The sequence below is a fragment of the Balaenoptera acutorostrata genome, chromosome 4, assembly GCF_949987535.1.
Source record: "Balaenoptera acutorostrata chromosome 4, mBalAcu1.1, whole genome shotgun sequence".
Taxonomy (NCBI): domain Eukaryota; kingdom Metazoa; phylum Chordata; class Mammalia; order Artiodactyla; family Balaenopteridae; genus Balaenoptera; species Balaenoptera acutorostrata.
This window is the reverse complement of record NC_080067.1, coordinates 95,359,718-95,374,519: the sequence shown is the minus strand read 5'-3', so window position 1 is coordinate 95,374,519 and position 14,802 is coordinate 95,359,718. Positions and strand designations below refer to the sequence as shown.

General features: G+C 39.0%; 1 protein-coding gene across 1 annotated transcript in view; it reads right to left on the bottom strand.

The window, feature by feature from the left end:
• Positions 1–14,802, bottom strand: part of MORC1 (MORC family CW-type zinc finger 1) — a 243,757-nt gene that overhangs the window by 5,297 nt on the left and 223,658 nt on the right. Inside the window, 2 exon segments of the mRNA XM_057544938.1 lie at positions 10,569–10,622; positions 12,078–12,165. Coding sequence (XP_057400921.1) covers positions 10,569–10,622; positions 12,078–12,165 — 142 coding nt within the window.

The following is a 14,802-nucleotide window of genomic DNA, read 5'->3' as shown; positions in this document are numbered from 1 at the left end:
TACATCAAGCTCCCTCCTGCCACAGGCCCTTTGCCCTTGCTGCTTTCTTTGTTCAGCAGATTCAGCCCCAGATATGCACAAGGCTCACTCTTGGCCTCAACCAGTATTAAAGCATGGCTCAGATGTTCCTTGCTCTCTGTATCTGAAATAGGCTCCCCTTCCCCAGCACATCGTCACCGTCTATCCCCTGGCCTTGCACAATTATTTTATGGCACATCACATTGTATGTTTATTTATGGTTTATTTAAGTGTTCGTTCTCTATCTTTCCCTCTGGAATGCAACCTCAATGTAAAAAAAAAAAATTGGGGCTTCCCTGGTGGCGCAGTGGTTGAGAATCTGCCTGCTAATGCAGGGGACACGGGCTCGAGCCCTGGTCTGGGAAGATCCCACATGCCAAGGAGCAACTGGGCCCGTGAGCCACAATTGCTGAGCCTGCGCATCTGGAGCTTGTGCTCCGCAACAAGAGAGGCCGCGATAGTGAGAGGCCCGCGCACCGCGATGAAGAGTGGCCCCCGCTTGCCGCAACTAGAGAAAGCCCTTGCACAGAAACGAAGACCCAACACAGCCAAAAATAAATAAATAAATAAATAAATAAATAATAAAAATAAAGGAATTCCTTAAAAAAAAAAAAAAAAATTGGTTTTGTACACCTCTCTATTTCCAATGCCTGCCACATGGCACTAAATAGTGAAGAGTTAGGACAGCAGATGTTCAGCATTCACAGCAAAGGGACTTCAAACACGTGGGCCAATCCTGCCTTGAAATGCAGGCTACATTCTGAGATCTTGGAGGGGCATCCTTTTTTGAACATGCTCAGTTCAACCTACAAGAAGTTGATGGCTTACAATTAAGGCAATAACCACCTCCTCCAAGAAGCTTCAAGGATGCTTCCCGTGGAGGCTTCTGTCAAACCCAGGAAGTGAGATCTCCCACGGGCTGAAGGTAGAGTAGGGTAAATAATTCAACACAGCTGGAATAATGAGGACAGAGTCAAGGACATTTCAGATGTCAGCAGCCAATTATAGTCTTAGTTTTCAGAACTTCAGAATTTTATAGCTTTTGCCATCCTAAACAATAGCCAGGAAACACTTTCTTATAAAGAGCAACAACAATAATAAAACAAACCCAAACAAATAAAATTAAAAATATAAAATATGAATAACAACATTACCTAGAAAAATAACAGTATTGCTCATCAGCAATAAAAAGAAACACACGATTGATATACTTAATGGACCTGAAGGGCATTACACTGAGTGAATAAAGCCAATCATAAATTGACACCTACTGTATGATTCCATTTGGATAACATCCCTCAAATGACAAAGTTATAGAGATGGAGAACAGATGAGCAGTTGCCTGGGGCTAGGGGTGTTTGCATGTGTGGAGTGTGACTATAAAGGGATAGCATAAGGAGATTTTTGTGGTAATGGGAGCTCCTACCCTAACAGTGGTGGTGGTCATACAAATCCACACGTGATAAAACGAGACACACATTTTACCAATTTCAATTTCCTGCTTTTGATATTGTACTATAAGTATACAATTATGGAAGACATAAGCACTGGAAAAACTTGGATGAAGGGTACATGGGACCTCTCTACAATTCTATAATTTGCTGTGTATCTATAATTAATTTTTTAAAAGGTTCAAAAGACTGCACTGTTAATACAGTAAACATTAAGAATGTTTATACAGAAGAACTACAATCCTGCAGCCTGTGGAACAAAAACCACATTCACAGAAAGACAGACAAGATGAAAAGGCAGAGGGCTATGTTGCAGATGAAGGAACAAGATAAAACCCCAGAAAAACAACTAAATGAAATGGAGATAGGCAACCTTCCAGAAAAAGAATTCAGAATAATGATAGTGAAGATGATCCAGGACCTCAGAAAAAGAATGGAGGCAAAGATCGAGAAGATGCAAGAAATGTTTAACAAAGACCTAGGAGAATTAAAGAACAAACAAACAGAGATGACCAATACAATAACTGAAATGAAAAATACACTAGAAGGAATCAATAGCAGAATAACTAGGGCAGAAGAACAGATAAGTGACCTGGAAGACAGAATGGTGGAATTCAGTGCTACGGAACAGAACAAAGAAAAAAGAATGAAAAGAAATGAAGACAGTCTAAGAGACCTCTGGGGCAACATTAAAAGCAACAAAATTCACATTATAGGGGTCCCAAAGGAGAAGAGAGAGAGAAAGGACCCGAGAAAATATTTGAAGAGATTATAGTCAAAAACTTCCCTAACATGGTTAAGGAAATAGCCACTCAAGTCCAGGAAGCACAGAGAGTCCCATACAGGAAAAACCCAAGGAGAAACATGCTGAGACACATAGTAATCAAACTGGTAAAAGTTAAAGACAAAGAAAAATTATTGAAAGCAGCAAGGGAAAAACGACCAATAACATACAAGGGAACTCCCATAAGGTTAACAGCTGATTTCTCAGCAGAAACTCTACAAGCCAGAAGAGAGTGGCATGATATACTTAAAGTGATGAAAGGGAAGAACATACAACCAAGATTACTCTACCCTGCAAGGATCTCATTCAGATTCGATGGAGAAATCAAAAGCTTTACAGACAAGCAAAAGCTAAGAGAATTCAGTGCCACCAAACCAGCTCTACAACAAATGTTAAAAGAACTTCTCTACTTGGGAAACACAAGAGAAGAAAAGGACCTAGAAAAACAAACCCAAAACAATTAAGAAAATGGTACTAGGAACATACATATCAATAATTACCTTAAACGTGAATGGATTAAATGCTCCAACCAAAAGACACAGGCTTGCTGAATGGATACAAAAACAAGACCCATATATATGCTGTCTACAAGAGACCCACTTCAGACCTAGGGACACATACAGACTGAAAGTGAGAGGATGGAAAAAGATATTCCATGCAAATGGTAATCAAAAGAAAGTTGGAGTAGCAATACTCATATCAGATAAAATAGACTTTAAAATAAAGAATGTTACAAGAGACAAGGAAGGACACTACATAATGATCAAGGGATCAATCCAAGAAGAAGATATAACAATTATAAATATATATGCACCCAACATAAGAGCACCTCAATACATAAGGCAACTGCTAACAGCTATAATAGAGAATATCGACAGTAACACAATAATAGTGGGGGATTTTAACACCTCACTTACACCAATGGACAGATCATCCAAACAGAAAATTAATAAGGAAACACAAGCTTTAAATGACACAATAGACCAGATAGATTTAATTGATATTTATAGGACATTCCATCCAAAAACAGCAGATTACACTTTCTTCTCAAGTGCGCACGGAACATTCTCCAGGATACATCACATCTTGGGTCCCAAATCAAGCCTCAGTAAATTTAAGAAAACTGAAATCATATCAAGCATCTTTTCTGACCACAACGCTATAAGATAAGAAATGAATGACAGGGAAAAAAATGTAAAAAACACAAACACATGGAGGTTAAACAATACATTACTAAATAACCAAGAGATCACTGAAGAAATCAAAGAGGAAATCAAAAATTACCTAGACACAAATGATAATGAAAACACGATGATCCAAAATCTATGGGATGCAGCAAAAGCAGTTCTAAGAGGGAAGATTATAGCTATACAAGCCTACCTCAGGAAACAAGAAAACTCTAATAAACAATCTAATGTTACATCTAAAGGAACTAGAGAAAGAAGAACAAACAAAACCCAAAGTTAGCAGAAGGAAAGAAATCTTAAAGATCAGAGCAGAAATAAATGAAATAGAAACAAAGGAAACAATAGCAAAGATCAATAAAGCTAAAAGCTGGTTCTTTGAGAAGAGAAACAAAATTGATAAGCCATTAGCCAGACTCATCAAGAAAAAGAGGGAGAGGACTCAAATCAATAAAATCAGAAATGAAAAAGGAGAAGTTACAACAGACACCGCAGAAATACAAAGCATCCTAAGAGACTACTACAAGCAACTCTATGCCAATAAAATGGACAACCTGGAAGAAATGGACAAATTCTTAGAAAGGTATAACCTTCCAAGACTGAACCAGGAGGAAATAGAAAATATGAACAGACCAATCCCAAGTAATGAAATTGAAACTGTGATTAAAAATCTTCCAACAGAAGTCCAGGACCAGATGGCTTCACAGGTGAATTCTATCAAACATTTAGAGAAGCGCTAACACCCATCTTTCTCAAAATCTTCCAAAAAATTGCAGAGGAAGGAACACTCCCAAACTCATTCTGTGAGGCCACCATCACTCTGATACCAAAAGCAGACAAATATACTACAAAAAAGAAAATTACAGACCAATATCTCTGATGAATATAGATTCATATCTCTGATGAATATAGATATTTTTTATCAATATCTCTGATAAAAAATCCTCAACAAAATACTAGCAAACAGAATCCAACAACATATTAAAAGGATCATACACCATGATCAAGTGGGATTTATCCCAGGGATACAAGGATTCTTCAATATACACAAATCAATCAATGTGATACACCATATTAACAAACTGAAGAAGAAAAACCATACAATCATCTCAATAGATGCAGAAAAAGCTTTTGACAAAATTCAACACCCATTTATAATAAAAACTCTCTAGAAAGTGGGCATAGAGGGAACCTACCTCAACATAATAAAGGCCATATACAACAAACCCAGAGCAAATATCATTCTCAATGGTGAAAAATGGAGAGCATTTCCTCTAAGATCAGGAACAAGACAAGGATGTCCACTCTCACCACTATTATTCAACATAGTTTTGGAAGTCCTAGCCATGGCAATCAGAGAAGAAAAAGAAATTAAAGGAATACAAATTGGAAAAGAAGAAGTAAAACTGTCACTGTTTGCAGATGACAGGATACTATACATAAAGAATCCTAAAATGCCACCAGAAAACTACTAGAGCTAATCAATGAATTTGGTAAAGTTGCAGGATACAAAATTAATGCACAGAAATCTCTTGCATTCCTATACACTAATGATGAAAAATCTGAAAGAGAAATTGAGGAAACACTCCCATTTACCATGCTACAAAAAGAATAAAATACCTAGGAATAAACCTACCTAGGGAGACATAAGACCTATATGGAGAAAATTATAAGATACTGATGAAAGAAATTAAAGATGATACCAACAGATGGAGAGATATACCATGTTCTTGGATTGGAAGAATCAATATTGTGAAAATGACTATACTACCCAAAGCAATCTACTGACTCACTGCAATCCCTATCAAATTACCAATGGCATTTTTTACAGAACTAGAACAAAAAATCTTAAAATTTCTATGGAGACACAAAAGATCCCAAATAGCCAAAGCAGTCTTGAGGGAAAAAAGCAGAGCTGGAGGAATCAGACTCCCTGACTTCAGACTATAGTACAAAGCTATAGTCATCAAGACAATATGGTACTGGCACAAGAACAGAAATATAGATCAATGGAACAGGATAGAAAGCCCAGCGATAAACCCACGCACATATGGTCACCTTATCTTTGATAAAGGAGGCAAGCATATACAGTGGAGAAAAGACAGCCTCTTCAATAAGTGGTGCTGGGAAAACTGGACAGCTACATGTAAAAGAATGAAATTAGAACACTCCCTAACACCATACACAAAAATAAACTCAAAATGGATTAGAGATCTAAATGTAAGACCTGATACTATAAAACTCTTAGAGGAAAACATAGGAAGAACACTCTCTGACATAAATCACAGCAAGATCTTTTCTGACCCACCTCCTAGAGTAATGGAAATCAAAACAAAAGTAAACAAATGGGACCTAATGAAACTTAAAAGCTTTTGTACTGCAAAGGAAACCATAAACAAAACGAAAAGACAACCTCAGAATGGGAGAAAATATTTGCAAACGAATCAAGGGACTAAGGACTGATCTCCAAAATATATAAACAGCTCATGCAGCTCAATATTAAAAAAACAAACAACCCAATCCAAAAATGGGCAGAAGACCTAAATATACATTTATCCAATAAGATACACAGATTGCCAACAAACACATGAAAGAATGTTCAGCATCAGTAATCATTAGAGAAATGCAAATCAAAACTACAATGTGATATCATCTCACACCAGTCAGAATGGCCATCATCAAAAAATCTACAAACAATAAACGCTGGAGAGGGTGTGGAGAAAAGAGAGCCCTCTTGCACTGTTGGTGGGAATGTAAATTGATACAGCCACTATGGAGAACAGTATGGAGGTTCCTTAAAAAAATAAAAATAGAACTACCATATGACCCCAGCAATCCCACTACTGGGCATATACGCAGAGAAAACCCTAATCCAAAAAGACACATGCACCCCAACGTTCATTGGAGCAGTATTTACAATAGCCAGGTCATGGAAGCAACCTAAATGCCCATCGACAGACGACTGGATAAAGAAGATGTGGCACATATATACAATGGAATATTACTCAGCCATAAGAAGAAACGAAATTGGGACATTTGTAGAGACGTGGATGGATCCAGAGACTGTCATACAGAATGAAGTAAGTCAGAAAGAGAAAAACAAATATCGTATATTGACGCATATATGTGGAACCTAGAAAAATGGTACTGATGAACCGGTTTTCAGGGCAGAAATTGAGACACAGCTGTAGAGAACAAATGTATGGACACCAGTGGGGGAAAGCTGCGGGGTAGGGGGCTGGTGGTGTGATGAACTGGGGATTGGGATTGACATGTATACACTGATGTGTATAAAGTGGATGACTAATGAGAACCTGCTGTATAAAAAAATAAATAAAATAAAATTCAAAAATGCAAAGAAAAAAAAAAGAATGTTTATACAGCACGCTACATTCAAAATCATATTCAGTCTCTCAACATTCACTATTTTGTAACCAGCAAACTGTATTTCCTTCAAGCACTAACGGCCAGTTTAGCCAGTTTCCTGATTTATGCTTCTTCCTTTCTCAGGCTAACATCTCCCTGAGGTTTCTATAAAAGGTAACAATTTTGCCAACTTTTAAAGCTCAATGTAAAAGGACTTCTGGTTGTTTTAACATTTTAATTAAGGTGAGTAGAGAACTGTAACAGGATGAGAGGCTTAGTTCTGCTGGTTAAACTCACTCTTGTAGAGGTATTTGCGGCAGATCAAAAATGGAATTCTTCCAAACCCCATTAATTCAGAATGGAATTAGGGTTTGAAAGAAAGGATATTCAACTGAGATTTTAATTTTCTGCCTTGAATTTAAAAAGTCAGAGCTCTGGCAGCTCTGGAGCGCCAGAATCCTAATAAGTTTGCACAAAGTAAGGCAGGACTACAAAATCTATAGATTTTGCACCCTATTTACAAGAATATGCATGTGTTTGTGTGGGCAGACACTACAGCAGAAACAATCAACTTTGAGTCAATGCACAATAGTAAGGTCCAGATGCATTCAAAGCTACTTATTGATGTTGCTAGGATATGAGAGGATTGCTAATTTCAAGGATTCGATAATCTAGCTGGGGAGAAAATAAAATACAGGAAACTAATACAAGGCAGAAAATTTAATTAATGCTAAAGTAGAGTTTTAAGGTTCTCTCAGAACACAGAAGTCAAGATTAATTTCACACGGAGAGACTGAGGTAGGCTTGACGTAGAAGGTAGCATTGACCAGGCTGTACAAAGGGTGGGCAGGATATCCAGAGGCCAACCGTGGACTGGAAGAGTGGAGAAGAGTATCTGGGGGGACAGCACGGGGAAACGCTCAGAGGCAGGCCAGTCTAGTACGTTGGAGCAACTCCATTTTGGATGGAGCAGATGGTTTGCAAGAGGAAAGAATAAAAGATGGTGGTTCAGGTTGGGTTGCAAAGGACCACCAATGCTGTCATGAATCATCTGCTACTCTAATAGTTATGGACACTGCTGATGTGGTCAGGGCGAGGTGACCAAAAAAGCTTGTGACTTACAAAGGGTCCTCCCTTTATTAAACGTACACACCTTAAAGCAAGGTGCACAGAGTTAACCCTACATGGATTTCAATAAATGATTTCAATAGTTTTTATAACCATCCACTTAAAGCTACCAATCATTAATAAAGTCCTTAAGACTAGTTTCATGTGAAGAAAATCGTGATTCCAATTGTTCTGTATTTTGCTTGCAACATCTCCATTTCAACAGGAACTCATGGTCTCTTGACTGTTTATCTTGCTTTGATTCTTTGAATCCCACTTGCCCTGAACATTAAGAGGATTCTAATCATCTATGCTAACACCTTGAATAAACATTCAGTCTGGCCTCCAAGACCCAACACCTTGGCTCCATTACTGAGCGTAGACACTGAAAAAATATCATTTAGAAACAGACATGAAGAACATGTATAAGCTTGGATACGCTGAGATGTATGATAAACTAATTCTTAGCAAATTTCTAAGTTTTTTAGTGTAAATAGTTAAATCAGAGTTCCCTAACCAGTAGATAAGGATGTGTCAAGAGATCCAGGAGCCTTACTGGTGATTTGTCAAGCTGGCTGCCACAGACAGAGTTGGGACAATTCCTGGTGGGACAGTAAACAACCTGCCTACCACATGCCCTCCCCACACCATATTTTACTGTCAGCATCTCCCCATATACATCTCACCATGTAATGTCAAGGTCTCTAGTAAGTAAACAATAATTCTTTTATGCCAATAGGCTGAGAAGCTGTAGTATACCTATTGCAAGTAATACTTGCAAACTTTATCACAAGGATGAAGTATTACAGTCTGGATAAGAATGAGATGGAATAAAGTGAGGTAGTGAAAAGAGCTTTGGAGTGGCACAAATCTGGGTTCCAATCCTGAATCTGCTACTTAACTTGCATCATGACATTGGAATGTTATCTTTCTGGTTCTCCATTTCCTCAGTACTAACACAAAGATAGTGGCACCTATGCACCCCAAAGTTGTGAGAATTAAATGAGGTAACATATATAAAAGGCCTAGTTTAGTGCCTGGAGCTAGTGGCTCTTAATCAATCACAGTGTTAGATTTGCTGATGAAAATAATACTAGTAAAAATAATAATAATAATAATAGTGCTAGAATAGGGTCAAAAATATGTTGGAAAAAAGCTGTCTTTTACTCTAATTAGGAAATGACAACTAAGTCTTCACACTGAAAATGTTCAATTACTGCTTTTTCAACAAAATGCTACTCAGAAAATAAATTCACTTTACAGTTGAACAATGATGAGAAATTAAGAACCACAATATTCCTTCATTTCCAGTTGCTTATCACAGGCCAGTAGGCACTCAGGCAGAAATATCAGAGGCAAATATATCAACAGGGGTATTACATTTAGGCACACCCTAAAATCCAAACACTTTGTGACACAGCCTTTCTAAGAAGAAATCTAGTTTAGGTCCTGATTTTCATTTCAAGTTTGCCTAGTTATATGCTTTGGGGAACTTACTTCCCAATTCTATTTCATTTATAAAACATGAATATTCAAATATATTCCATTCCCCACAAAAGAGATGAGGCGGCACCTCTGCTTACAGCTGTGCTGTGCACAATTCCAGGGAGGATCATTCACCTCCCAGTCTTTACAGATTTGCATATTATTATGAGAGTTTTCCAGAAGATGGCTGTAAGCATAAGCACTTGGAAGAAGACGCTAGTATATGTGCTAGTGATAGAGCTGGTGCACCTGTTTGAGCAAACACAGGTGAAGTGTCATTGGAGACCTAAGCATCTCAATATTGATCTTGGTGCCATGAAAAGTTCTAGACTGTTGTGGCCTGCATGAAGTATCTGGGAACCTCAGTGGCTGTACCGGCTACAATGCTAATCCCCTGTGTTAGTTGGGCCAAGTTCACATCTTGGAGTCTCAGTTCCCTTGAGTGTGATTTAAGGAAGTTGAGGGCATATGATTTTTTGAGATATTTCTCTAGCAGAACTGAAGGACTCTATGGACTCTTCCCTGCCACCACCAAGGAAATCTTTAAGAACTAGATACACAGTATTATAAGAAAACTGTAAAAAAAAACAAAACAAAACAACAAAAACAAAAAACCATCTACCCAGAGAGAGAGAAAGGTTGTAATGAAACACACCAAAAAATACCAGTGATCTTGGAATGGTTTGGGACTATGGATGAATTTCTTAAAATTCCTTTTACTTCCTTTTATTAGCATTAATTATTTTATAGCTGCTTTTAAAATAGAAAAATCATAAACTTAAAAAACTGTTGATAGAATTTTAAAAACCCAGAGAGATATCAAATTGTCCAAAATAATTAAAGACTTTTGTACAAAAGATTTCTGATTTAGCACAGTGTCTCGAGGATCCAGTGAATCTATTGCTTAAAGACTCAGAATGTCATGTTTCCTGTTCAAAATATAGTCCTACTCCAAGTGTTTCATAAGCTTTATGGTTTGGAAACATTTGCATCTTTAAAATTCAAAAAGATGTTGCTTTGTGGCATCAGATATGCTACAGATTAATCTAAGTCTTGATAAGTGAATGCAAATTTGATTTCCTTTCAAACCTAACATTTGGAAATGTATATTATTTCTCCTTTGGAATACAGGATCATTTAGAATATAAATGATTATGTTGAAAGGAAGCTTACCTGGTTGAAACACATTTTCAGCTTTTTGTTTGTCTGCTCTGGGCATTGCTCCAGCTGTTTTCATAAATGATAACAGAACAGGATATTAACTTTTAGGGAATGAGCTGTCTACAGTAGAGTTATAACATGCAAGTACCTAGTATAAAAAAGCATCAAAGCCTAGAACTTGCCAACATTGGTGCTGTGGGTCTTTTAAGCCAGGGCCTAATTATATTATACAACATGGTTTTAAAAATTTTGCAGATGAAAAAGAAAATCAAGGTGAAGGAAAAGTAAATGATAAATAATAAAGCCGTTGGAGTCTAGATATCTTGGATGGGGACGCCACAGAAATAGACCGGGGAGAGTCACTGGCATGTGGGATAGTATTTAAAGTCAGAGACTAGCTGAGGTCACCTAGAAACAACATTTAATAGAGAGAAGAAAGTGGTCCAGGAACAAGCCCTCAGACACACCGACATTTAGAAACCAAATAGAGAAGGAGCTGCCAGCACAGAGGATGGGAGGGAGGGAAGCAGGAACATGAGAAGTGTGCTGTCATGGAAGCTACATAAGGAAAGTGCTTCAAGAAAGAGAGAGTGGTCAGCTGGGCTGAAGAGGCCAGGTAAGGTAAGTGACTACTGCATGTGTCAGCGCAGTGGTCACTGGCGGCTTGACTAGACGGTCCCAGTGAGGTCGTTGAGTCAGAAGCGCCACGGGAAAGAATGAGGTGAGAGTAGATGGTGAAGAAGCAGAAACAACGACGTAGGACGTCACCCAGGATCAGATGAAGACATATGGCACCTCTGCAAATTAATCACGTGGCGCCCTTTTCACTGGTAGCTTTTCATGTGTATCCATGCCTTCCTCAAGCAACACCGAGCATGAGGGTGGAGAAGGAGCTCCCCCCACCCTCCTGCACCTGGCGGCCCTCTTCCAGTCCCGTGAGCAGCTCTGGCGGCCTCAGGCCTGCACCCCTCACTCAGCTTCACCACAGCCTGCTGTGACTCAGCAGCTCGGGGACTGCCCACTGTGGGCCAGTGCCAGGCTCACCCTATGCACCCCAGGCAGCTGCTGATCCAAGTTTTCCTTCCCATCATATACAGTATTGCCTCTGAGAGGAGATTTGGTAAATGCAATTTTCTTCATCTTTCCCTGTGATGTCTTAGTGATTCTAACCCAATCTTCACCTCAGTTCCTCATAACAGGTAGCTGAGGAAGTGTATCTAAGGGATAGGAACTACTTTTGGTGCAGGGAGAGAAGTTAAGGACTATATCCTGTCTCTTTTCATCTCAGAGACTGACTACTCTCAGTCTGTACAATCTTCCCAGAGTTTATTTAAACCTTGGCCACGCTGGTTTCCAATGCAGCTTTAATTCCGAGTTACCCACTTAGTACAAAGATCCCCATCCTCATTCACTTAAGCTATTCTAGGTCCTCTCACTGGTAACCCTTTACATTTTTCTTCACTGAAGATTCAATTCAGGGTATTCTGTCATTCCCTCAAAGTTCAAAAAAAGTCAGCTTGCCTCCAAACTTGTTGTAACTTCCTCCAGAGATGTGTGGACAAATTCTGATGGTAGACAATCCTCAGGGAAAAAATACAGAAGAATCTCCCTAGGAATATAAGCACAGCAGAGATGAGAATATACCAGGAAAAGAGATGCAGCACTCATCTGTCCAAACTGGCTCTATCTCCTGGGTTTTGTTAAATATCTTGGCAAAGATGAACATTTGTGCCTGCCAAATAGTTTGTTTTTATAACTGGCATCAAAGTGTTCTTCAAAAGGCATTGACTGAGGAGAGGGAGGTGGCCATGGCTATGAAAGGGCAACAGGAAGAATCCTTGTGGTGATGGAAGTCTTCTGTACCTTGACTGTGTCAATGTCAATATCCTAACTTCCATATTGTTCTATAGTGTTGCAAAATGTTACCATTGGGAGAAACTGGGTAAAGGGTACAGGGGATATCTCTGCATTATTTCTTACAACACCACAGGAATCTACATTTATCTTAAAATAAAACGTTTATTAAAGCAAGCAAGCATGAGCTCACAATGCCCGTCTGTAACCAAGCAGTCCAGGAAAGCCTTGCACCTACTTGAATTTCTCCTTGGCGAGAACTAAGTCAGCATTGCAAAATTCCTGGAGGAAAAGAGGCTGACTACAGCCTTACTTTTTCCCTAAGAAAACCAAAGAACTTAACTCTTCGGAGTAATTCTTTCATCGGGGCCTCAGGGACTACTCCTAGAAATCATACATGGACCCTGCTCTTTCCAGACAGCCATGGTCATTGCTCTGACAGGTGCTTCATTTTGTCAAAAGGCAGGAGCACCCCACCCTTCTAGTGTGATGGCTTTTCTAGGATTAATCCCCTAGATGACATGTATTTCATTCCTGGGAGCATATGAAATCTAGAAATTTACAGTTACCACATCTTAAAAGTATATAGAGTGTTTTATGTTGAAGTGTTCCAAGAACTTCATGTATATTGCCCAAGGGATTTACAAAATTTTTCAATTATAAAATAACATGGCATACAAAGGATAAAACAGCTATTTCTTATATAATTTACATTCCTAGTATTTTAATTATATTATTTGTAGCAATATTCATTTGTAATTTTAAGGAGATTCAATCCAAAAAGTTAAAAATCCTCAGCATTTCACAACATCAAATGTAACACACACACACACACACACACACAGTCCTCAGAATTATTTGCCTGGCTGGTAAGAAGATGAGTAGGGAAGAGGCAGGATGAGAAAGGGCTTCTGGGTATTTGAGCTGAGCAGAAATCAGCTGGCATAGAAAGCAAAGCTTCAAGTGGAGTCCCTGGGAAAGGAGGCCTGTGGTCAAGTTTACGGTAGGTTTGGTGGAGGGGAAGCGGTGAGCGGTATTTTTAAATACAAACCACCCCTTTCTTCCCCTAAATCCAACCTCCCTTCCTCCAATATAGGGTTGAAACCCCTGTACTGGTCCTGAGTATTGGTCCTTTTCATGGTGGGTATAAATTCTGTGGGGTTTAGATTTAGAGCTAATCAGCAATCTTCCAAGGAAGTATTTCTAGAAAAACAAATATTCGGAGGTGGTGGCATTTGGTGGGGAGTGGGAAAGGGTGAAGGGGCAGGTTGGGGAGAGACAAAGTTCTGAATTAGTTCTGGATTATTCTCAGTCTGTGAAATCTCTACATCAAAATTTACATGAAACACCATTATAGTCTGAATAATGTCTCACACGTGTGTACTATTATTTCTAAAGACAGATAAAGAGACAAAGACACACACAGAGAGAAGGAGAGATTATTTTAAAGTGAAACACTTCATGTAAAGGTTTTATTGGAATCACTTGTCACAAGTAGCTCGTCATGCTGTATTTTCTCAATATCCTCAAGCTCATTAATTCCACAGACATTCCCTGAACGCTACTAAAACAAAGCCTTTATCTAGTGCACCTTACAGAGCCTGGCATCGTGCCCCATGCTAGGAACCCAATACATCCTTATTACACTGAATTCAGCCTAGTAGGGAACGCAGACAAGGAAGCAAACTATTCCAATACAGTGTGACAGAAGCTAGAATGGGAATGCAGCACCACGGCTACCTAGAGGAGGGGCCCAAATTCGTATTTGGGAAGCCCCGAAAGAAGAGTAGGAGTCAGCTAGCTGTGCGGGGCAGCGGGGTACAGCCTGTGAAGAAAGAATGCCAGGCCAACTGCACTATATGTTGGGGAACTGAGTATTTTCTGACGGTATTGAGCACCCTGGTCAGATTCATCCATTCTTTATAAAGTGCTGGAAATGTGCTAAGTGTTGCTATAGGCTTCATAAACAAAACTTCATGTCCTCTTTACGGAAGCTCTTTAATTGAGGACTTATTCCTGTTTGAACCTCTCCGGTTCCCTAATTGTTAAGGATCCTCATCTCCACGCCCACCTGTACTCTCCTTTGCCCCTCTCCCTCCAAGACCTTAGTATCCACCTTTGTACTCTCTCCTCCATATCACTTCTGCTAAACGGCTCTTCCCATGGGGATTCTGTCCCACGAGACTGACTGGAGAGGAAGACAAATTATCCTGCTCCTGTAGTCTCTAAGCACAAATGCACAGACCTTCACATTTTCCTTTTCCTGAAAAATTAATCCAGGAAAACTGTTAGATCCTCTTAAAAACTGTAAGCTACTAAAAATCATAAATGTAGGGGCTGAATGTAGATGCTTAAGAACTCTTTAAAAATTCCTTCATTTATTGTCTTGAGT